Here is a 26,266-nt window from a genome sequence, read left to right as displayed (position 1 = left end):
GAAAATTGACAAAATTGTCGAAATTTGGAACTGTACTTACTGTAATTTGACAATTAGTTGTTGACTGCATACATACATTGATACAATTATTTGGCTCCTTCAATATACTGTATTATGGCACTGAATTGTAAGTTAAACATGATGATGGTCTGGACCTTCGCTCCAGTTAGAAGAAAATTCATTTTCTTCTAATTGGACCTCTTTGAATTTTAATTGAATCCCCCTGCTGTATTCTTTGCTGCCACCTGAGTCTTTAATAACAATAGTCATGGTCTAATTCCCATAATAACTTGATCAACATCATTATCCTTGACCTGCAGCTGCTGATGGCCCAGGAGATCGCTTCATCATGGGAGAATCACAGGCTGGACAACAGGTCAGCTCTAATACATTAACACTACAGTAATGTCAGAGTGTTGGATCACAACCTAGAACCATTAGTATCACCTTTAGCAGTCCAGCTATTGGCACTGCTAACAACACAACTTCTAGCACTTCTACTTTACAGTTATGTGCAGACTGTATATAAATATATTCTCAGCCAGTCACCTCACTGGTTTCATAGCTCTGAAACAGCTGAGCCAATCATAGTAAAGCCTGACAGTAATGATCTTCTTCATCATCTTGTTGTCTACACCCAGACTCATATGTTTTGATGTTGAGTTTATGTCTGTGGAGATGTTGAGATGTTGAATTGAATAATGAATGTTGTCAGTTATCTTTTGCAACACAGCATTTCAAATAATGACTCTGCATCATATATGATAAATGCACTCTAACGCAGTTCAACAATAAAACAGGACATAACACTTTTTGTCAAAAACATTGGAGCAATTCTTTGGAATTCTGCAATTGTATGTTACCAGCAAAGGACTCTAACACTACCAATTTGCAGGTGCATTTGTAAATACAACATCCTGCCGAGGACGCTACGCTTACACCGAGAGATGCTAGGCTCTTATCAGACAAGCGCTTCATCCCTGCACTCCTCAGCGTGCAGGGATTAAGTGGATTTGTGCCGGAAAAAAATGGAAACAAAATGCTGCACAATGCACTTTCTGAACTCGTGTGTAGGTTAAATTTTTTCCCAACTCTGCAGCACGAGTGGTGCAGCTTGTCAACTTGCTCTGGTAACTTGCACACAGAGCCCCGCTACCCAGCGGTCTGCTGGCATTTCTTTGTGCTGGTCAGTTCTGCTCCTCCTCGACTCCTTTGTAATCACAGTGAGAAAAACTGATTTTGCCTGTTCCTATTTTTGGTGGTCACAGGTTAATCATTTATTGCATGAAATTTTCAAGGAGGTGCACCATTAATTTAGTTAAATAAAATGTCAAAAATAGACCAAAATATCTTCTTTGGATTTTGATAATTGAATGTGAATGCTCATCTTGATCGATTTTCAATTTAGAATTTAAATTGTGACACCACCATATCAGGCGGTGCATTAATCACAGTTATCTGTCCTGCTGCCTTCAGGTGGCTGCATGGATTTAATCAACTTGGAGAAAGCTGTTGTAGACTATAGAGCAGCTGTGGTTATCAGTTACTCACTTGCATTAATTTATAGATCACCACAGATAATCTAAGTCCTGCTTTCATCTCATTAAATGTTTATTTTCTGATCCAGATTTAAATGCATCCACTGTTGGGGAGTGTTTCAAGAAATTTGTGATTAAAGCATTATTCCTTTTTCTTTGTCCCAGCAATAGACATGGCTCTGACACACTGCAAGGGCTGAGACCAAATTTCCACCAAAATATCAACAGTTGACTTTGTGCCTCCTTTTTTGAATGAACCCCCCCATTAGTCTGCAACTTTCATGATCACTTCAGAAATAACAAGATAGATGGACAATGTGAATTTCAAGGTCAGGAAAATACCAAACTATCAAAAGCGCTGTTTGCTCTGGTTGTATAATTTCTGTTGTTGTGAACACAAAAAAGGAAGCAAAACACCACCGCTACAGCACCTGCTATTGATGTTGGAAGAGAGACTAGGTAGCAAGGTAACTGCTGACATTACAACCCCGAGCAAAATGACTTAATAACTTCACTATCACTGTCAGTAATGGGACTGCTGTTCCTTGTTTTTACCTTTACCTTTTATCTTTACCTTGTTTTTTATTTGGTACTGTACATACTTGGTACCGTAGATACTTGGCTCTGCTATGACTTCTGAAGTAAAATGCACAGTGAAATTCATAGCTCTAGAAGCACCTCAGCAACTCAATAAGCTTTGTGTATGTGTTTGTGTGTTTGCAGCCCACCCATACAGTGATGCCAGGTCAGGTGATGAGGGTGACGACCGGGGCCCCGATTCCTTGTGGAGCCGACGCTGTGGTCCAAGTAGAGGATACAGAGCTTCTGCGGGAGTCTGAGGATGTAAGGATGTTAACTTGACACTGTCTAGTTTGATCAGTTGTGCTTGTTAATGGGTCCAATGTTGGCATTACCTCACCGCTGTGTATGGACAGTATGTGTTTTGTTAGCAGGTATGGTGATGACAGTCTGGCTTATTTCAGGGCACGGAGGAGCTGGAGGTGAGGATAATGGTCCAGGCCCGCCCCGGACAGGACATCAGGTAAAACCAAACAACCACAATATGCTAAAGAAACTAAGTGGAAACTAATTGCTATCGAAGCTGTGTTAGAGAGCCACTAGCTAATTTTGATTGTAAGGTATCTGTGTGTGTACACAGGCCAATAGGTCATGACATCAGGCGAGGGGAGTGTGTGCTGGCTAAAGGCACACATATGGGCCCTTCAGAGATTGGCCTGCTGGCTACAGTGGGAGTGACCGAGGTCAGCGTGCACAAGTTCCCTGTGGTGGCTGTTATGTCCACTGGAAATGAGGTACATACACAAGAACAGATGAAAATACTTTGCATTTAGAGTTTTGGGTTTTTGATGGAAAAAAGTTGGACGTCTGATCAATAAAGAAATTGTAAAGAAATAAAGATACAGTAGCTTTAAAACTGTGTCTGTGGGTCAGTGCGCAGAAACTTAAATGATCTGTCAAGCAGTATGACATGAGAATGTGTTAAAGTTGAGAGAAACTCACACCACAGACACCTTCTAATCTAATCACGACCAAATCTCTGTGACTGTGTATTAAAATAATTTATTAAAAAAAACATTTTGCATTTATATCATAGAAACGTGAGTCAAACAGTACATAAATGTAAAATAAATGTGTGTTTAACCAATTTTTATACATTATACTACCTTATTACATTTTAATGATGCTAGCTGTTTGTGCCATTGTTGAATTGAGCTTATAGGTTCAGTACCTGGTCTTTCTCTCTCATCTCCATCACCTTCTCTCTTTTTTTTTCTGTCCTTCATCATGTACCGAATCTCCTCCCTACACAAAGTTGAGCTCTGATTGTCTGAGTCATTTTAATTCTTTCATTTATGTCTGTCTCAGTTCACAAAACACAGCATCAACTGATACTCCGCCAGGTTAATCTTGCAATTTAATTATAAGTATATTGTGGTATCTATTTTCAACATGAATGTTAACCCTTAAAACAAACTGAATTGAAAGAAAAGCATTTCAACACTTGTTGAAATTTTATCAAACTACCATTGGATGGATGGCATTAACGCTAGCTGGCAAGGTAGATCATTCACTCAAGTGAAACTAACTAGCAAACATCATGATGAATGGCCACTGTTTAATGTAGTGCCACTGCACAGGAGCTGTTGGTCAGATCCTGTCTGGGAATGAATGACACTGAACTACAAGTGAGTAATATTCTCTTGTTACCTGCCTCATCCTTTGCAGCTAACAATCCGGTCATCATCCTTTAAGTTATTGACACAAAACAACATTTTTTTGAGTTACGTTTTTTAATAATGACGAGATCATCCTGTTCCCTACCCACCCACCCAAGCAATGATGGTGCTCAAATGAGCATGTTGCCAATCTTGGCTTGCAAAACATCTTTGCTTCACCAAACTAAATGGTGTGTATGGTCATGACAGAGAGCACACATCGGTATAGTTTCCACCAAAAACTAAAAAGAAACCTTACTTTGTCTCTGCTTATATCCTTCAACTGTCTATGCATCATATGAACTATCAATTGGGATCAAAACACTTAGACAAGAAGCTGGGCCCCTTTTCAAGGTCCTCCTAAAGGCAACTAACTGATAACCCGCATCTCTCTCATAAAGTGTGAAGGCATTTGAGGCCCCTCAGTTTACCTTTACCTTTATCTCAGTTGAATTCTTCTCTGTATGCTCTGTGTAGCTGTTGAATCCAGAGGATGACCTCCACCCAGGGAAAATCAGAGATTCCAACCGCTCTACTTTGCTGTCTACCATCCAGGAACATGGATATCCCACCATCAACCTGGGCATCGTTGGAGACAAGTAGGATCCTTTTAGCTTTATATAAAAAACTGCTCTGCTATGATAACATTTAGTTTGGTGATACAAATGTTGCACAGACTACATTTCATTAAGAGTTTTGAAAAACATAACTTCAGGAAGTATATTGGAAAGTATACAATTTTAAAAACACAAGTTGTATCTTGCAAAAGTACACTCTGCCTGTCGAGTTTAAGGCTATAGTGTCTATATAATCTCCAGTTTCTAACACAAGGTTTCCATTAATAATATGTAGTTTTAAATACTAGTCCAGCATAATGCTGATGACATCACTTCGACATCAGTTGGATTATTTTCTCAGACTTGACAAAGCTCCACCACAGACATTATACCGCTGTTAGTAGCACTTCCCATGAGCAGATGGCTGGCTTTGATGTGTTATGACTGTGTTTGCAGCCCTGATGACTTGCTGTCAGCTCTCCATGAGGGAATCAGTCGGGCCGATGTCATCATCACCTCTGGGGGTGTGTCCATGGGAGAGAAGGTAACCACTCACTTATGACCCATCTCCTCAAACTAACCAAAGATTTTTCACAGACCTGTTGAGTTGATGTTCTGATCTTATGTTCTTTAAATAAAGAAACAGGTTTGTCTTTCTAATCCAACAATAAATGAAAGCAGTTTTGCCTCAAACTTGAATCAGCATCAGTTTTAATGTATTATTGTTCTCCATCGGTCTGTGTTTCTGTGTCTCATTAGGACTACCTAAAGCAGGTGCTGGATATTGACCTTCATGCTCAGATCCACTTTGGACGAGTCTTTATGAAGCCGGGGTGAGACAGGGGAGTGGCAGGGAGGGGTGGGGAGTTTGGCTGGGGGAATTTAAAATGGGGGGAAATGTGATTTTATATCCAAAGTAATTTTCTTATTGACCCCTGGTGAGAAATAAGATGAACTTATTCATTGCTCATTTTCTTCAAGCTTCCTACTACTGCATCTACAGTTTCCACTACTAATACTACTATTGCTACTCCTACTTCTACTGCTGTCCCTTCTGCTACTTCTACACCTACTGCTAATATCATTCTGCTACTACTGCTGTAACTACTACAACACTTACTATTGTTTCTACTTCTACTGCTTTTAGTACTTACACAACTGCTCCTGGTGTGGCTGATACTCCTCATATTTCTATTATTACTGCTGAGGTTATGCCATTGTTTCTAGTACTGCTTGTGCTACTATCAGTACTACTGTCACTGTTACTGTAACTACTATAGTTATTAATAACTATTATTTTTTAAAATGTTATTTGTATTTACTTGCTGCTTCTATGTACAGCTTGATTGTATGAGATGCTACTACTGTCTCTGATACTTGTTCTATGTGTTTCTGTTTCTCAGTCTTCCTACTACCTTTGCTACAGTTGACATTGATGGAGCACGAAAACTCATCTTTGCTCTGCCAGGTAATATATTTATGCCTCAGGTAACTGGGTAATGTGTTTGAGTGTCAGTAAGTGTGTATCTCCTTGTTGTCCAATCCCCTGAACCATCTCTGACACCCAGCTGCTTTGACCTGATAGTCTCTTTAGTTTTTCCTTGGCTCAACACGCACTCAGATTATTCTTCTGAAGCCATGTCCCATTTGCTGTATGTAACCTTCACCTCGGCACTAACAGGCACACTGGAAAAGAACTTAAGAAGCAGGATAGCACAAGATGCAGTTTCACAAGACCCCGAGTCAGAGCCCAAATTATAGTGTCTTATAGTGTCAGTCCTATACTAGCATATTCATGCTTATTCTTGATTGCCTGGCTACTTTTCCCAGTCCTTGTTCTTGTCAGTTATCATGATGACATGACCCTCTGAGTCTCAGTCCCCTCTGTCACTAACTTCTTATCTAGAACTCTTTTCATGCTGCATTTACATTGTAGTCAAAAACAAGTAAAATGGGCTCTTGGGAGATGTCAGTCAGTTGATTTCAAACATTTAACAGGTTTATTTCCAAAAAGAATTGTGCATGAACAATCTAATGTACCTCAGATGTTTTGAGCAAACATGGTCTCTTGGCATCAAGGCCAATTGTAGTTGAAACTAAACAGGCCATTACCGACACCTACTTTTTGGTACGTTTGAACTCAAAGCCCAGTATAGCTCAGCCACACTGGAAGTCTAGTGCTATATCGTCCCAATCTGCCAATACTTTTTTGGACGTTTTCAAAATTCTGTAAAGCAGAATAATTTGAATCTCTCTAAAATCCGATTGGACATAAAGAAAAAGCAGCTCAGCCAAATGTGGTTGTGTTGAGAGCTTGCTTCAGACAATTTTTGCTGACAGCGATTCTTGTTCTCTTAGTAAAAGGTCTCCTATGTTTGTTATGACTATAACATTAAGATAAATGTCAGGCAAGTAGTGTGTCTGGGTCACACTGGTGTAAAGAGATATCAGCAGCTGACAGACACATAGAGGAACAATACTTAATGCAAATGGAGGCAGTGCAAGAGATATAATTGATATTAGTGCATACATATAGTAGACACTGTATGCAGTAATATGGATTGTATCAATTATTACTAACTAGCTAACTCTGGATTTGCCGGTTAGCAGATTTGCCTCTGTACAGTTACCCTAGTAACCAGTGTTGTGTTGTTTCCTAGGTAACCCAGTGTCTGCAGTGGTGACATGTAACCTGTTTGTGATTCCTGCTCTGAGGAAGATGCAAGGCATTCTGGACCCTAGACCTACAATTATTAAAGCCAGGGTAAAACACACACATGCACACACACACACACACACACACCACACAAACAAAATATTACAAGCCCATTAGTTTAAACCGAGTAGCTATTAAAGCAACACGAGGTAGTTTTTCAACCTTAAAATAATGTTTCTAAACTCAGTTAAGTTGTAGAAAAACAGTTAATAGGATGAGTGGTGACATCTCTGCAGCCTGAGGGGGGTCGCGCCGGCAGAAACCGCACTGTGTAACCTCCCAGAGCGGGTAGCAACCTATCTGACGTAAAGGCGTCTAGTGCGACCTGCTTTACGGCATACGTCACACGTTTATTTGCCAGCTAAAAAAGCCAAGAAGGTATTGTCTGACGAGGCGAAGAAAAGAAAAACAGAAAGTGATATAACACGAGCCTGGACACGGATAAATATTGGACCAGCTTATACTCAGTGGTGCGAGCTGAAAGAAGAAATGGGTTTCAAGACTGATGGCGACCTAGCCTTGATGCTACTGGATTTGTAAGTCATATATTATGTTGTGCCAAAAAGTGATTGTCTGCCAGAATCTGAAACGTCTGATTTTCTCTGGATTCAACGGTCATAATATGCAGATACACACAACTGTACGTCCGCAATTATAGCAAAGGTATGTGTCTTAGAAAGTTTAACATTTGTTGTTACATAATTATCACAACTGTTGCCAAAAGAAGTGTAGTTTCTAGCGAAATCAGGCATGACAATTACGTGATAGACATGTCTCTATGTGCTTGGTGTGTCTGATGCCTTTGTTTAGCCCTGTCTTTGGAAATTAGACTATAATGAATGTAATTTATGGGTGGGTTTTCAATAAAGAAATGATCACTTTTGCAATTATCCTGTGACTCTGCATTATTTTTTATCTGATCTGGGCCCTACATAGCATTTGCTTCCCATGTTTGGATGTGTCTTGTATATCTAATTTTCTTGTTTATGCCTACTATTTGGAGACAAGACTATAAAAGACATGATTTATGGGAGGGTTACATAAGCCTATAAAATAACGAACAGTTTTCACCTGCCAAAAACTGATTGAAGGCATAGTAGAGTTACTGAGAGGTTATTTCTGCCTAAATCATTCTTGAGCTTCATAATATAAAGATCTGAGCTCACAGGAAAGCTTGGAATTCTTTTAAAGGACCATTACAACACAAAATAGTCTGTTTTCACCTGCCAAAAATTGATTGAAGGCCAAATACAGTTACTCAAAGGTTATTTCTGCCTAAATATGATTTGATCTCATTCATAAGCCTCATAGTCTAAAGATTTGAGCTCACAGGACAGCTTGAAATTCTTTTAAATGACCATTACAACAGTAAATAATCAGTTTTCACCTGCCAAAAACTGATTGAAAGCCAAATACAGTGCAATGCAGATAATCAACGTAATTGATTATTTGGGTGCCAGCCCGGCTTTGGTCGTAATTTCGTTTCGACTCGCGACATGCCGCTGATAAAACCTTTTTTTTCTTCTTAGTATGACTTTTTAGTGGACTTTCTGTGGTGGTGGGTCATTTGCTGGCCGTAGCAGAATCCATTACTACCCAAACACTAGTTTGGGTCAACCGCGCTTGTCTTCTTCCCGTATCCGAGGACGCGTCTTCAGCGTCATCTGACATCACGTCCGCAAGACTGCGCGGAAAATTCGGACCACGAATTGCAGTACATTATGCAGCACACAGCCTGTTCAAGGGAATGGAGAGATACGTGGGTGGGCTCATTCTTTTTGGTTTTGAATGCTTCATTACCCATTAGCATTAAAAAACTTAAAATGCATGTTTTTTTCACAAATCCTGCCTGAAGTTCCTTTAAACTTTTACTTTTGGACTGTATACAATCCATATTCATATGTCAGTAACATTTTGTGTGCTTGTATTTCAGCTCTCCTGTGACGTGAAGCTGGATCCCAGACCAGAGTACCACCGCTGTATTCTCACCTGGCATCACCAGGAGCCACTGCCCTGGGCACAGAGCACAGGTTAACACACAATCACGCACGCAAAAATAAATACAAATGTATCATGAAATATTAAATGCATAGTGTGCAGAGATTACATTCAAAATACAGCAATATATAATTACTAAAAAAACCACCATAAAACAGGTAATGTTTTAAAGATGTGTCTGCTCTAATGGAACCTTAATTACCAGTGGACCAACCAAATAGTGTTGTAATCAATAGGAGTGGAAATTACACGTGTGCGCTAAATTAAACAAAGGATCAAGGTAAATTAATTGTCCTTGTACAGCACTTGGTTGCACAATAAAATGAGAGGTTGTGGTCCTCGTCAAGCTAGACACAGAACATTTACACAGGCACCTAAATGGAGAATAGAATATGATGGAAAAAATACAGCAATTTATGCAGTTATTTATATACAGATATACATATACACAGATCCACTCAGGAATTAATTCTGTAGTGCATTTATTAAATTTGCTTTTGGGTGAATGTAAACAAGATGGTGATGATAATATGTTCAACATATTCACATTAAAAGTTTGACATGTGTGAGCACCACCTCTCCTCGTCCTGCTGCGCTCTGTTGGCTTGGAAACCAGTCCATACGTCGAGTGCAGCAGCTTGGTTCAGGATATTGTAGTGGAGACGGCCACTGTAAAGATGTGGACAGACCAGTCTCTGATTTCCCATTCCTTTGCCAGCCCGAGTCCCATCTGTACCTTTTCTTTCACTGCAACAAGACATTAAATCCAACCTGGGCTAGCATGGCTCCCTTACTGGATCTACAAAATAGGGTTAACACTGCACGCACATCCCACACACAGGCTGATGTATTAACACTAGCCGTTTTTATACTGGACAGCAAGAGGCAGACAGCAGAGGGTACACTTTTTGCCGCCTCCATTGCAACGTAAATCCAAGGCGTCGATGAGCCGGCAATTGTGTGACATGGGCGGAGGTGTCGATGACGTGCACTGTTGTGTGACCCACAGCCAGGAATTTTAAAAGCTGGAAACAGTTGATCGAAGCAGTCAATTCATTACTTCATCCGCTGACGTCAAGATGAGCAACTGGAAAGCCACTGAGATCCGGGAGATGCTAACCATCACAGCCGAGAGAATCGTCAATAATCACAGAGCCGGCCCTTGGCATAGGCTGTACAGGCGAATCATCGCCATCATCCACGGGGGGCACCGCAAACGGGGGGAGAAAAAAAGAAAAAAAAGAAAAAATACTATTACAGTGCTATTACTACTATTATTTCAAAATATTATATAAGCCCACAGCAACATAACCTCATAGCAAAGCCTATTAAATAATGGAGAGGCCTTTTTTCTGGGTTCAAGGCTGGCTCTTTGCACTGTACCTGCTCTCTGTGAGAGTGGGGGGCAGGGTTGAGAGGCGAGTTGCCTGAATCTGACCGGACTGTGACCCCAAGACCAAGAGAGAGATTTATTAATACTGTAGCAGAATCACAATGTCCAAAAGAATGAAACCATCGCCCAGGGAAGGAAAAGAAGAGAAAAACGTGAAAATATATATACACATACATACATATATATATATATATATATATATATATATATATATAGATATAGATATACAGTTACAATCAAAATCATTCAACCCCCACTACAAATTAGGTTTATTGGCAACATGTACAAACTAGCAGCTGTTTGCAATAAACAAATCAAACAAGAACAATTTAAATAGCTCAACACAACTAATATTACAAGTGGTTTCTCAAAATTCAACACAAAATACCACTTTTAATGACTACTGCAGTCTCAAAATTATTCAACCCCTTCATTACAAACATCTTTAGTACTTAGTAGAGCACCCTTTTGCTGTTATGACCTGCTGCAAACATGATGCATAGACAGAAACCAGCTTCTGGCAGTGTTCCTGAGGAATCTTAGCCCATTCCTCATGGGCAAATGCCTTCAGTTCACTAATATTCTTGGGTTTGCATGCTGCAACCGCCTTTTTCAAATCCCACCAGAGATTTTCAATGGGGTTCAAGTCAGGCGACTGTGATGGCCACTCTAGTATGTTCCCTGACTTCTTCTGAAACCAAGCCTTGGTAGACTTTGAGGTATGCTTGGGATCATTGTCTGTTGGAAGGTCCAATGACCCCCAAGTTTCAGCTTCCTCACAGACGGCATGACTTTTTCTCCCAGGATTTCCTGATACTTGATTGAATCCATCTTGCCCTCCACATGCTGCAGGTTTCCAGTGCCAGAGGAAGTGAAGCAGCCCCAGAGCATCACTGATCCACCGCCATGCTTCACTGTAGGCAGGGTGTTCTTTTCAGCGTATGCTTCATTCTTCCTCCCCCAGACATACCGCGGATCCATAGGCCCGAAAAGTTCCAGTTTTGTTTCATTGCTCCACAGAACAGAATCCCAAAGCCTCTTTGGCTACTTTGGTCAGTAGTGGTGTATGTCTTGGAGTTCAGGCATGGAGCCCTTCAGCATTTAGTATGCACCTTACTGTGGTAACTGAAACCACAGTGCCTGCTGCCACCAAGTCTTGCTGCAGGTCTTTTGCAGTCAGTCGAGGGTTTTTGACCAACTGCCTCCTCAGGATTCCGGTGGCAGCCGTTGATAGCTTCCTCTTTCTGCCACGTCCAGGTAGTGTAGCCACTGTTCCTTGAACTTTAAACTTGCGAACTATGCGTCCTGCCTTTACTATCTTTTTGTATCCTTTTCCTTGTTTGTGCAAGGCAATGATCTCTTCTCTGAATGTTTTGGACAATTCTCCTGACTTATATTTCACCCATACCCATATTTCTAACATGCAATGAAACATCACCATCAACAGTCCAGTTATTTGAGGTGTTCTATCTCAAGCACACCTGATGCAACTAATGAAGCCCTTGATTGCTTACATGAGGTGTGCTTGAAACCACACCAGATTTGCAAATGTGTCTCTTATGAGGAATTCTATTCAGGGGGTTGAATATTTTTGAGACTGCAGTAGTCATTAGAAGTAGGATTTAGTGTTGAATTTGGATAAAATCCTTGTAATATCAGTTTTATTTAACTATTTAAACTGTTTTTGTGTAATTTGTAAAATTTTTATTATTATTGTTCTTATTGCAAAAACCTGAAACATTTTAAATTTTGCCAATAAACCTAAAATGCAATGGGGTTGAATCATTTTTGATTGCAACTTTATATGTATATATGTATATATATATATATATATATATATATATATATATATATATATATATTCGCTGCATGTATCCCCTCTCTCTGGGATTATAGGTATCTATATATGTGTGTGTATATGTGTATATATATATATATAGGTATATATATTTATGAATAGATATTAATTTCACTGCACTTTACTGCTTTTTGCACTCTGGTTAGACTGAATCTCATCGAATTTTCATTATTAGTCTATATTAGTCTTATGTATAGCACACTCCATGCATCTTTTTTTATTAAAATGTAACATCCAGTGGTCACATATACTTCTCTTCTCTCTTAAGATGCACTTTTAAAATATTGAATACATACATGTAGTTTCTGTGTGAGTGTATGCGATGCAAGGGGGCGCCAGCTAAAATCTTGCCTAGGGCACCAAATTGGCCTGGGCCAACACTGTTTGCAAAGGAGGAATATTACACCTCTGTTTCACATAGACAAGACGGCAGATTGCAGTCCTTTCCAGGCTGCAAATGTGGCGCATTTTCTAACTAAAAAGGGCTACTCTCTGTTCCTCTTTCTCCAGGCAACCAGGTATCCAGCAGGCTAATGTCAATGCGTAGCGCTAACGGTCTGCTGATGTTACCACCTAAGACAGAGCAGTATGTGGAGCTGCATAAGGGAGAAGTTGTGGACGTCATGGTCATCGGACGGCTATGATGCAGGTACATTACATTCTCTTCTATTTGATTCACGTTCACAGGAGCACTACACATGTATTTTACAATTAATAAAGAGAGAAGAAAACGCATCATGTTATAACAAAACGTTTTCTCCCCAGACATCAGTGTCACTCGCTACCGAATACCATGGCAGTGCCAGGACTTCCTGTCTGGACAGGAAACGGGCGGGGGCAGGAAGTGGTGCATGTCTACCTGGTCACCATTAGCTGTGATGTCATATGCAACAGCCAATCGGAGCCAGCGGAGGCTGAATCCTTATTGGTCTGCTCTGAGGAGATCACTGTATTTCAATGGAGAAAAAAAATGTGAAAAAGAAAAAAGAAAATATGAGATTTATTCTGTATTATTATTATTATTATTATTATTATTATTATTATTATCCTGATGATAATGATTATTAATATTCTTAATTAATATTCTATTTATTATTATTATCATGGTTCTGACTAAATATTATCATCTTAGTAGTAATCATGCCCTCTCTCCTGTTCATTGGCTTTGTGCGTCAACATTTTCCCCTGATTTTTCCCTGGTAGATACAGAGATATAGATACCTGCCCCTCTTCTCTTCACTCCACCTGAACGTTCCCCCCTTATTTCTCTCCCTTCTTTCACTCTTCTTGTTCTTCTTCTTCTTTTCTGCTCTGGCATCCTCTATCCAGATATAGATCTCCTTGATAACCCTTACCTGAAGTATCATGGAATGGAACACACTGACCCATACATCAATGTTGACAGAAATATGAACTAAAGGCTTATAAAGACATATTTTGATGATGTTGCTGATATAGTTTGTGCCAGTACAGTAAATATGAGTTTTTTGCCAAAAGAGTAATAATACAAGGGTACTTTTAATTTTTTCTCAAGATATAACACTTTCAAACCATACTGAGACACTAAAACTTCATCATGACTCTCAATGAAAGCCATGAAACTCTTTGAGGTGACCCAGGATTCATTGAGTCGCCATACTGTAATGATTACTCTGGTCCGACATTAAATATGAACATAATTGTTTCAATAAAATACATAACGACTTCCATGATCTGTAGTCAGGGAGGGACTCTCCTCATAATAGATGTGGCACACATTGGTAGTATTAGTTTAACCCAAATCCTGCATTCAAGTGGTGTTACGGGAGTTTATAGTTTACACAACAATACTGCAGTAGGAAATTGAAATGGTTAGTCTTGAAATGCAAATGTGTTATTTGCATTGTAAGTATTGGAGGATAATGCTTGTGATATTCTATACTTATTATCAACTATTCCCAAAACGGGATGAACTTCTTCATTTGTTGGGGATATTTTCAGCTGCGGATTGATGCACATCTGGTGCTCCAGTGAGTATTTGGGGCAGCAGGATGGTGCAAGTGTGACCTCAAATGAACGCAGTGTGTGTATTCATAGTAATGAGGGAATGGCTCACTGATGTGTTTATAATAGGTTTGGGACAACAACTTTGGATGCGCACACAATACTTGTTTGTGTGATCAGTTCATTTTTGGTTATGGTAGTTTGATGGGATTTGTTGGTAGTCAGGAAAATGTAGAATATTATCAGCCTTATCTTTTGAAGGGTAACTCCACCAGTTTTACACATTAGGTTGTGTTTACAGGTCCTGGGGAGTTCTGCTGCATATATGTGGGGAAAAAAAGGTTCACTGGTTTAGTCTTGCACTCCTATAACTTATTAAAACCTAAATTCTTAAAACCTAAAAAAAGATATCACCTCTTTATTCCACACATTCTTCTTCCTTTTTAAAACCTGGTGCCTACATTACCAACAATGCAAATTAGTTATCATTGGAGGCAATTTATCAGAATACACCACAAAGCCACAAAAGGCTTTTTTCTACTTTTTTCACATAAGCAGTAGTATTTCCCAAGACCTGTAAACACACTGTGATGTGTAAAATTGGTGGAGTTACCCTTTAAATACACAAAGATTAATGACTTTACCGAGTTGACAACTTGTCTCAAAAGCTGGCTTCTGTTTCACCAATAATGCAACTCCATCTTTTTTCAAAACCAACAAACATGAATGAAAGTGTTGCTTGGGTGAGTTGTGACTTTTAAACAACTGAGAACACTCTGACCCGACATCACTTCAGAGCAAGGTGTCACGTTCAGATGCTCATAAACTACTCAACTGGTGTGTTTCTACCATGACAATGTTAAGGTGCTGGTGTGTGCTGTGAGGGTCGCCAAATTGCACAAAATTCCAAATTCTATGTAATGTTGCTTTAATGATAAGTAAATACACCAAGATGAAATAAGATATGTTTTTTCAAGATGTCAGTTGCTGATATGAAGTGTAAACTTCCAGATCAGAAGCTTGTGTCTACCATATTTCCTCTGTGACCTGAATGCAGCACTAGTCAGAATATCTGAGCTTTGACCACTTTCCCAGGTAGGCTGATGCAGTCTTCCTCCACCCCTCCTGTCATTTCTCCCATTTCTACCATGTATCTATCAGTGGCTCATGTTGTGTTCATGTCATGTAAAACAAAGTGGAAGAACAGAGTGACATTTCTTGCAGGATTTTAAAGGTGGTCAGTCATTCAGTGGAAGGCACACATCCAAATTAAATTATAAAGTATTAAATTAAACCACATTTCTGTTTCCGCAACTCATATTTAGGATAAACCCATTATGACATGAACACAGCATCAGAGCACATTGTGGCACCTGCCAAATGAGGACTAATCCAACCCAGATAGATTCATTTGAGTAAGAAGAAGCAGGTTATTGTTAAACTGCCTTTGTACTGAGTGATTCGTAACACTGGACTGAACTCAGTGTCACACTGCACACACTATAAACTATGACCAGCACTTGTAATGAAGCAATGACACAGCATTCTACTACTAATGTATAAATATAATGAAGAGGATGTTTTTTTCTGTAATGATATTATTGAAACTGAAGATGAATTAATAAAAATAATCATGGTTATTCTGTACTTCTGTTTGAACCAGTTTCTTTTCTATGAAAACATATGTAATATACTATCAAACAAATATTGATAAATTAAGTCATTACAGTAATTTCATTAATGAGGGAAAGCTCACAGCTTTGTGCAAAACTAGAAACACTACAGTCTTGTGCAGTTATTTCAGATCTTTATTATAGGACGTACAGTAAAGTAGAGTTTGTATAATGGAATATACATTTAGATATTTAGAATTGAGATATTTTTAAGAATCTTGTTATATCTTATTTCCCCATAGTTATTAATACGAATATTAATAACTATGGGGAAATAAGATATAACAGGATTCTTAAAAATATCTCAATTCTAAATATCTAAATGTATATTCCATTATACAAACTCTACTTTCTTATGACCTGACTCAGCTGTTCAGCAAATATCTATCTATCTATCTATCTATCTATCTATCTATCTATCTATCTATCTATCTATCTATCTATCTATCTATCTATCAACAGGTTTGGTTGGTTTGGACAAAATACCTTTCATTGATGTATCCAATCAGCATCATTGTTTTATCTAGCTGGTGGCATGTTGTCTCCTCCCCCTGCCTGCAATTGGAAATGACAGTCTGAGAGGAGGAGAAGGGGTTTACACTGCTATGTCCGATAGGCGGCAAGTATGTTAGAGTGAAACTGTGAATTACAAACATAAGGGCCGAAGAACGACTTGGATTGAAACTACGACGTAAGTACCAGTTCCCAGTTGGATGTAGCAGCTAAAGAAGTACCCAGAAATAGAGTGAGTATTCCAGTGTTTTCAGTGTGGTCTGAAGCGGCTTTGTTATCAACAGGTGCTGCAGGAAGGAGCAGGCTAGCTAAGTAGCTGCTAACATTGGCCTAATAACGTTAAGTAAAATGAACTCGCACTCTTTTAATAAAGTACGTTTTTGTAAGGGTGGCTACTCACTGAACTGTTGCGAAATTTTATACTAACTGGAGGCACTTTATTTCTACAAGATATTAAGCCAATTAGCTTATAGCTCAGCTTTCATTTGTTACTTTGATAGTGGAAATGGCTAACCAAAACAGTATTTTTTCTTTTATGTAAGTGACAAAAAGTGACACGCCGCCCCGTGAAATACTTAACAAAACTCTAACTTACAATCTTAGATACAATAACATGCTGACAATATGTGAATTCGAACTGTTTAAAATTACTTTAGAGTACTGTGTTTAGTTTGTGTGTTTTCATCCCGTTGCAAAGGCTAATGTCACAGTATCATAATGCTACCTTTTGTGTTCACTGTACATTACAACTACATAGGTAGGTTGCCAGTTTTGATGACAATTAGCTCCTGATTGTTCCATAAAGTCAGTGTCAACACTCTGCACTTCGCTTAAATTAAACAATTAAGGCCGTCTGTGATCACCAGAACTCACGTAAGCCTACCTAGGTATATCAATCGAAACTTGGCGATTTCTAATTCAATCAAAATGTAAACTGCAATGGGTAGGCCTACTCTGGGGACTCACAAACCTATGGCTTACTGTATCTGTTGTGCACCCACAGTGTGCTGTGAGAGAACAGCCACATTTTTTCAAATGGAGTAACTTTCAATCTTATCTCTGTTAAGAGAACTGAGGGGCAGCTGAATTGGGCTGTGCCAACATAAGATTACACCAATACCACTGAAAGCAGTTGTAATGGCAAGAGTATGTTGTGTGACTTTCTTTCTTTGTGTTTTCATCTGATTTTAAATCCTCAGATTAGTCAGGATTGTGAATCAGTAAACTGCCAATGTATAGCAAAAGGGTTATCATACAGCTGATGGCTGCTTTTTATTTACTAACTCCATGACTTGTGATGAAAAGCCTGTGCTGTGTTTCTACGATGTAATCCTTTTGGCTGGGATGCAGACAAGGAAAACATAAAGATGTAAATGAAGACAAATTTAAAGACCGGGGAGGAGAAAGGCAATCATGTTACCATTTGACCTTAGTACAAGGCGTTGTCTCGAAAAGCACAAACTCAGAAATCACCTAATGTCAGAGACTGATTCTCTCATTGCAGTGTCATGATGTATGCCTGATAGTGTCGCCGCAAATCTGATGATAACACTATGCCGCTTTGGCATTTTGTCTGACACAATGTCTTGGTTTAGCTCTCTTGTCCTTGAATAAACACGGTTTTAATGCCCTTGGGCATGAAACTATCTTTGAAGAATTTGACAGAGTAAACTTTAGTATCTTTGTGTCACTGTCTGACACGCCTGACAATCCTGTCCTGCTAGATGAATGTTAGAACAGAAATGTAGTAGGAGTGTAAACATCACAACTTCACATAATACAATTTTAAATTTACACAGACACAAATAAATACTTAAATGACTTCATCATCGTGCATCCTGCAAACAACTATTTAAAAAAGAAAAATAGAGATAAAACCATTGCGTCTTTCTTTCACTCACTTTCAGGTGTTGCAGAAATACACCAATCAGCCACAACATTAAAACCACCTACTTAATAATCCAAGGGTTCACCTTGTGCAGCCAAAATAGCTCTGACCTGTCGAGGCATGGTCATTAAAGCTATGAGGGTGTTCTGTGGTGACTTGCACCGGGACCTTTGTAGTGGATTCTTTGGGTCCTGTATGTTGTGGGGTGGGTCCTTTGGATTGGACTTCCATGACCTTTTTTGTTGTATTCTTCAAGCCATTCCTGAACAGTTTTTGTCGTGTATCGGGACGCATTGTCCTACATTGCATTGTAACAAGATGATCAATTTTCCTCACATCACCTGTCAGCCGTTTCAATGTTGTTGCTAATCGTTTTGTGAGAAGTTAATATGTTAATGACAGGTTTGGACTAACTTCTCTCTGATGTTGCTTTTAACAGCAGCTAACAAACCGAAAGTTTGGTAGCAAACCGAAAGTTACAAAATGATTAATGGGTTTTATTGGATAAACAAAAGGTTTTTTTGATACATGCAAGTAATATCTAGCTAGTCAGCTGAACCTACCTTCCCTTTATTGAAAGACTGTGTGTTATAGACTGTCAGCCTAGCCACTGAGCAGCAGGTGCATGTGGTTTATCGTCTGCATCTATATAGTATACAGTACTGGACAGTATGAACACCCTGGTACTCTAAAAGGGAACTGACCTTTAGATAGGCTCCACTGCCAAGTATGAGGTCACATTGCTATGGTGACAGGGTCAGAGCTGACTTTTATGGACACATGGTACACACTCTGTGTGCTGGTGAGGACAGGCACATTGGGCCACAGGCCACCAAAAATACAGAAGTCCTCTGTTCTCTGGAATGCTCTCTCGTTCTCACTCTGGATCTCTGACCTGATTGGAACCCAAAGCTAGGCTACTGCAAAACTAAAATGTGTCACCAAATCAGGATTAGACTTATACTGGGGAAGATGTTGTCTACCTCTGATGTGTTAAAGGTTCCTTCCTGGCTGTGGCTAGTAAGCATGCTGTTTGAGCATTTTCTGAGAAGTTTCAAGCAGTCAGTTAGCCCACGGAAACTATGGCCACGTCATCTGAAGAAGTTGTTGAGGGCTCGGCTCAGTATAGTTAAAGTATTGAAAAAATGAATTGCTTTTTCCGAAGCTGTTCCACCATCCAAAAAAAACACAGCAGCAAAAAAGAGAGGCAGGCATGTACCCTTATATTTCTAAAGGGTGTGGTTAAGATTAATTTCACAATTTCACAAATGTGTCTCTAGTAGGGTTGGGTACCGACCGAAGTACCAGTTCACCTTTAAATCAATCGGTGCCAATCTCCCCTCTAGGGCTGTCAAAATTGCTCCAAAATGACGTTCGAATATTCGAATTATAAAAAACACATAGGTTCGAACCATTCGAATATCTAGATTTGTGCATTATGTCAATAACAGGAGGACAAACTAATGCAACGAGACATAACTACTCGTATAGGTATTTTTTTTTTTAGTTTTAACATGTCTTTGAAAACATACCTACACATAAGTAAATGAACTAATGGCCTATACCGTAAAAATTTTAGGACCGTAGACCTCTCTCTCCCCCTCTCTCTCTATGCGCAAACTCCCCTCATGTTGCTAGTAGTGGAATGGTAAGCTAACTGTAGCTTACACAGCTAGCATACAACTTTATCTAGAGGCTCCGCATTTTTGCTGTCTACTGACCAAAATCCGAATTATTTCCAAACAGGGCTTTTTAGGTTGCTTGGAGTCCAAACCACTCTCTCTGCTGTCGAGTTGGGCTCTGAACTTTTTGGCGATTTGTTTTTCTCTCTGCCATCTGCATCTGTCACGGTTTTTGTCGCGTCTCACTTTCAGCAGTGAGTGACGCTGTGCAAGTGCAGGGTTTCCCCCAGAAAACTTGTGAAGCCCGGTTGTAGGGTGGCCCACCAGCGGCCCACCGGTGCCCAAGCGTGTTATTTTGTGTCAGGGGCCTGACCCTGACCATTGACTGATGGCAGGGCCCTATAGGTAACAGATTCATTAATGGAGTAGTATAATTTAGAAGGAGTGATTCCATAAGGCTTTAAGATCAATGTTAAAAGTTGACTGGAAATTTGAAAATACTATCATTGTCATGTGTTATTATAAGACATTTATGTAACACCAGGTCTTACAGGTTGCAATCTTGAAATGCTGTTCAACCAACCACAAAAACAAATAAATAATAAAAACACTATTTAGATAAATAATATCAACTGTCTGCACTAAAAACTAAAAAACAACTGCCTGGTGTCTCCAGAGATTTTTATCTTTTTCCTCAGAGATTTTTACAATCTGGAGTCACGTAACCATGACTACGCATTGTTTTCCAGTCAGTCGTCATGGAAACGTGACAATCACGGATCTACCAAAGATACTCTGTAATCTTAAACTCTGTAAACCAGAGAAAACAAACGTGTGTAAACGCGAACCGTACGAGCTGAAAAATGAAACACTGGGTCATTTTCACATCTGGTGAAAGCACCTCGACTCACAGAAGTCCGGAGCTCTGATGCTGCAGGGGGCGACGTGCTAACAGCTAACAGCTACTAGCCGCTGCAGCAGCTGGCTGAGCCTCTAGAGTCGCGGCTCGGCTCACGTTAACGGCTACGAGGTCGATGTCGACCTGGTGCGTTCCTCTCGGTCAGCTGGTGAAGCGGCGGTCTGATAAGCATGATGTCCGTGGCATGTCCCGTTATGCGCGACGAAGTTGTGATGTTGTCAGGTGATGAAAAAGACACCTGATCACTCGCAAAGCAGCCGCTGATGTGTTTTTTTTCCACAGTCGAATATTAATTTTCACAATCGAATCTCCTTTTTTTTTTTATATTCGAATATATATATTCGAATTTAGAATATTCGTTGACAGCCCTACTCTTTACATAAAACGGCAAGTGTGCTCATATCTACAGGCAGTATTTCATATGCTTTGGAAACAAAATTATAACTGCTGACTTCACCTCGTTAACTTAATCTGCTGCTGTAGCACTAGAGCCGCTACAGCCACCTTAAGGGTTCAAAACACAAACTCAAAATCGGTTTGGAAAAACAGCCATCACTAGTAAAGCTGTTGCTTGCCAGAAGAGGGCAGCATATATACTGTACATCTTTGTTTTCTATTATATTTTGTTCTATTATATTTTTAAAGCAATACGTTGATGAGCAGGAACAGCTAAATGTAGCAGTTTACTTCAAAAAGTATTTTATTTCACAGATTTATATGCATTATAGCCATATGTTATAGAAATAAAAATTTGAAAGACTGACTGACATTTGATGTGCATTGTTACTGTAAATATGACTCAGGATATATTGTCTCTAGAAGTGAATGATCTAACTGGTTAGTACTAGGCTTGAGCGATTGGACGAATATATCGCCCATCGGCTGATTCCATCACGGTTGGTTTCATTTTTGGCGATTTTTTTTTGGGCAATTTTTGTCATTTTATTTTGCTTAATTAATGGTCTGCCTCCACAGAATTCATAATTAATTACTTGCTCATTTAGAGGCTGTGGGCGAATGCGTCCTTCTGCAGCCTCGCCCCCTGCGCCCGCAATGCTCGCTAAACTTTTTTGCTGCATTCATGTGGTGTCGGTAGATCCGAGTTGCCAAGTTGTTTTTCTGACATAAGGTGGCGTTTATGTGAATTATCTCATTCTGAAAGTCATTTTTAGATTTTTTCCGACATCACATGAATGCAACATCCCCCCTCTTTTTTTTTTCTCCGCCACACACACCTGCCGAATATATCGGCAACCGCCGGTGGATGGGCTGACGGTGGCCGGTTGAAAATTTTTAACATATCGCCCAACCCTAGTTGGTACTGAAATTACATTTTTTGTCATTACAGAGAGAGTAAGGTACTGTTGGGTTCCGGTATTGGAATGGGTATCGGTTCAAATGCGAATGCTACCCAACCCTAGTCTCCAGCACCATTTACTGCACCATTACTTCATAGTTGAAAACTTGCCCACTTTAAGTATGTAAGTAAGTATGTAAATTTTACATTTAGTCGCGCATGTGCGACCAGTGAATTTGCCGTTTTTTTACACTGGTTTGTGGAAGGGGCAAATCAAAGAATTTGGAATTTGGAATTACAGGTGGCAGGCCAATGTGTGTGAGAGGGGGAGGGAATGGGGAATTGGGAAGGCACTGTAAGTGGCTAATGTGTGGAGGGGGAGGGTCCTCAAGTTGTTCCGAGCGCAGAAGGAGAAGGTTTCACTTTCAGCGAACAATGGCGAACAGACTCTTGATGCTTATTTTCTCCCCGATTAGCCTAGTAGTGTGCCAGAGTCAAATCCCAACTCAGAGGATGAGTCCGAGTCTGAAGACACAAACGTGGCGAAAAAGGGCAGAAAATGCTGTTTCCGTGAAGAATGGCTGTGTGAATTTGACTGGTTAAGGTATCTCAGAGAGACAAATTCCATGAACTGCAAATTTTGCAGTTGATACCCGCAACATGCGGAGAACACAACATTTGCAGGTAATGCTGGCACTACACAGTTAAAACATAACACATTGGTCAAACACAGTGCTAGTCTAAGGCATAAAATATGCCGTGACCTGTACTCCAATGAAAATGCAGCTCCACTGTCAGTTGCATTTAGAAGGCAAGAGGCTGTTAATCAGTGCGCTGATGAGGCCAAATTAATATTTAAGTTTAACACGGCCTTTTTCATTGCCAAGGAAGAACTACCCTTTACCAAATATAAAGGCCAACTTGACCTGCAAAGAACGGCGTGAAACTGAACTCAACATATAATAATGACACAGCATGCGCACAATTTATTGGAAATGTTTACATACATTTAAAGTAGTGTCCGACCGATAGGGATTTTTTGGTCCGATAACGATAGCCGATATTAGAGTGGGTGCAATCACCGATAGCCGATATGCAACCGATATAGTGAGTTTCTTTTCACATGTATTACATGTCACAGTGCCATTGCCATCTTTTGAAAAATAGTTCCAGACTTTGCTCCTTTTTTCAGCCATCTGTGTAATAAAGGAAAGAAAACATTTATATTATTTAACCTGTACATTTTTAAATTTGTAAATAGAGAACCATTCATTTTACTCTGCTAATTAATATTTGCATGCAAAACAGACAGCACAGCGATCTCAGCTGCCTACAGCTGCTGCTGTTATTGTTTTTAACAAAGACAAAAACAGTGCTTGATTGCTGAAAGGCAAAGCCCGTGTGGTGCTGGCAGCGGCCACAAATAAGGGACACTAGCGTTGATGAGGAAGTGATGCGGCACACTCGTAGCCTTGATGTTAAATATGCCTGACGTTACTTAATTTATTGTGTTATCGAACAGACATGGCCAGCGTTTCGACCAGGAGGTCTTCATCAGGGCAAAAGAACAGAGCAAAGTGACAGAGTTTAAATAGACGCGGGTGGCGAGTTGATGCGGTGGTTGTGTCCACACCCACACTGGTTTATGTGACTAAAGGGGACTTTTCGGCGCAGGAGGGAGCGGAGCGTGGATGCGATCTCCTTCAACCATGCACGGAAAAGGGGAATGATAGGAAAGGTTTTTCTAATTTATTGAGAAACAATGCCCATTCGTCCCCTCCATAAACAAACCCAGCTGTGGACACACAATCAAACCAAGCCAACATGACAACGATAAAATAAAAGTGATCCTGCGTCGTGTTGGGGAGACTTAATTAATTAATTAATTACACGGGAAATCTTGGCCGAGTACACTTTTGAAAGGGGCAATGAAATGTGGTCAATAATTGTTGTTCCATGATGTTTTCATGTTTACAGTTACTTATTTCATGAACTAACTTACTGTGGCTTGTGGAAAAGGGGGAAAAGTCCGCTGGTTGATCGGCTGACTGGTCAGGTGGTCGGGAGGTTTCGTGGTGTAGAGTGGGGGAGGGACTTCACTGAAATATAGCTGAGCCAAAGTCTCAGGCTGAGCTCAGCGCGCCCCACTGGACAAAGTAAATCAGTACACCAGCGCGTGCTTTTGTCATTGTCACACTTTTTTTTCTATCGGTGCAACATTTCACCAATACAATAGAACCCCCAATAGAAATTGGGCCGATATATCAGTGGCCGATAATCGGTCAGTCACTAATTTAAAGTGTTTGTTAAGTTGTGGTCTGTGTACTATGAAAGGATAGGAAGGTTACTGTTTACATTTCTGAACGTAGCTTTGCATTTATTTAATATTGTACTGTAATGACAGTAATGGTACTGTCTGTATACCTTATTTCTCTTATGTTGCTTCTTCAAAAGTTCACAATAAAATGTGACAGAGAGAAAAAATGAAAATTTGCTTTGCATGTTGATTTACGGTGTGCACCCCTAAATTTTGTGATTGTGCTCCTAAAATTTTCAGTTAGGTGCCACTGTGCTCCTAGTAAAAAAAGTTGGTCTGAAACCCTGTTCAGTACATCATAAATTACATCATTAATTAAGTATTCTTATAAAACCCCAGCTTGTGTCTGTATTCCCTCCTCTCTCCCTTCTCTTTGTCTGGTACAGTGTGGTACAGCCCTTTTTAAGAATGTGTGTGTGTGTGTGTGTGTGTGTGTGTGTGTGTGTGTGTGTGTGTGTGTGTGTGTGTGTGTGTGTGTGAGATAGTGTGTGTGTGTGTGTGAGATAGTGTGTGTGTGTGTGTGTGTGATAGTGTGTGCTGTTAACACAAGATAAGAGGCAGCTCTGCTTCTGCTCCCAAATGACAATCTGCTTTACGTACTCATTGTGTCAGATAGTTAGTTGGTTGTCAGGAACACTGCACCTTATGCTATTTACACTCAATACAATTTGGTAACATAAGACTAAGCCTGATTTTAACCTAGAATTGGTTGCCCCTGCCAAATTTTAGAATCAATCCAAATTTCTGCCAGAACCATGGTCATTTGAATTGTAGTTTTAGTTTCACATTGGCTCACAAATTGCTCGACCGATCAACAGTCTTGCCGTCAGTCATATTTTGTAGCTGGTCAGAAATGTTTCTTAAGCCCCATTCACACTGCCCTTTCAGTACGGGAATCATGCGCTCATACTTTGCCTCACCGTCTGTGTGAAAGTTACAGATGCGGGGAGGGGCATACAGTTTAGCTGCGGCTCTGATCCGCCTCTGGAGGGTAGTATCAGAACCGCAGCAGAAGTGAGCCAGTGTCTGTGTTGTCTATGTTGTGACTATAACTGTTATCGGGACTGAGACTGTGCTGTGAGAAAATTAAAACATATCAGTAGTTCACAGTATCCACCCATCTGTGCCTCTTGTTTCATTCTTGCTTTCTGCTTATAGTAGAAAAGCAAAAAGTAATGCAGATTTTCTCTGTTTGTAATGATTGTTGAAGATGCAGCTGGAAAAAACATTATTGGAATTGTCAATGGACAAAATTATGTTCAGTGTGAGTAGATAAGTCATATTGTACAGGTTATGCCAAGCTTAATAGCTCTTTTTTGCCGTTTTCTTCCTATGCTTCTTGACCAGATGTAAGATTTAAATTTGTACCCAACAAGTGAATATCACTTTTCTTGTAGTCATTAAAATTACGGCTGCAACAACTGTAATGATCTATTACATGCGCTGTGTAGTCTGAATCATCGTGATACTTTCTGCTGCAACAAGGACTAATCCTTGACACACAGATTTCAACAATCAAAGCTACACCCTGGGTATTGGTGAATAAACTAACTGGGTCACTGTCAAGAATAAGCAGCTCTGAACGATTCTGTGTTAACTCATGAAGATGATGACGGATTATGCTTTGCCGTTCAGGAGACAAGCCGTGTTGAAACACTTGTATCAGGATTATGTGAAAGGGTTGTAGGCCTATCTGATTTAGCATTTTATCACTGGAATCGGATTTTGACTAAATGTCTTCAGCTGCTATGAGTATG

General features: G+C 39.8%; 2 protein-coding genes across 4 annotated transcripts in view; both read left to right on the top strand.

Moving 5' to 3' along the window:
* gphna (gephyrin a) overlaps positions 1–15,927 on the top strand; it is a 57,308-nt gene extending 41,381 nt beyond the window's left edge. For both annotated transcript variants that reach the window (XM_084382133.1, XM_084382132.1), the window contains 12 exons: positions 321–376; positions 2,262–2,381; positions 2,522–2,580; positions 2,698–2,851; positions 4,253–4,374; positions 4,789–4,876; positions 5,092–5,165; positions 5,736–5,800; positions 6,993–7,096; positions 8,982–9,078; positions 12,808–12,946; positions 13,063–15,927. In XM_084382133.1, the coding sequence (XP_084238259.1) occupies positions 321–376; positions 2,262–2,381; positions 2,522–2,580; positions 2,698–2,851; positions 4,253–4,374; positions 4,789–4,876; positions 5,092–5,165; positions 5,736–5,800; positions 6,993–7,096; positions 8,982–9,078; positions 12,808–12,941 (1,073 nt within the window). In that variant the 3' untranslated portion in view covers positions 12,942–12,946; positions 13,063–15,927. The remainder of the gene's footprint in view (positions 1–320; positions 377–2,261; positions 2,382–2,521; positions 2,581–2,697; positions 2,852–4,252; positions 4,375–4,788; positions 4,877–5,091; positions 5,166–5,735; positions 5,801–6,992; positions 7,097–8,981; positions 9,079–12,807; positions 12,947–13,062) is intronic.
* A 607-nt stretch (positions 15,928–16,534) lies between these two features.
* The window catches only part of pals1a (protein associated with LIN7 1, MAGUK p55 family member a), a 74,709-nt gene continuing 64,977 nt past the window's right edge, over positions 16,535–26,266 (top strand). Inside the window, exon 1 of one of the 2 annotated variants that reach the window (XM_084380844.1) lies at positions 16,535–16,644. The gene's annotated coding sequence lies outside the window, so the exon portion shown is untranslated. Of the gene's footprint in view, positions 16,699–26,266 lie in introns of both variants that reach the window. The other variant, XM_084380843.1, reaches the window with a different exon arrangement.

Source organism: Pagrus pagrus (assembly GCF_965226575.1).
Source record: "Pagrus pagrus genome assembly, chromosome: 18".
Taxonomy (NCBI): Eukaryota; Metazoa; Chordata; class Actinopteri; order Spariformes; family Sparidae; genus Pagrus; species Pagrus pagrus.
The sequence above is the reverse complement of the archived record's forward strand: the minus strand, read 5'-3'. Positions and strand labels throughout refer to the sequence as shown.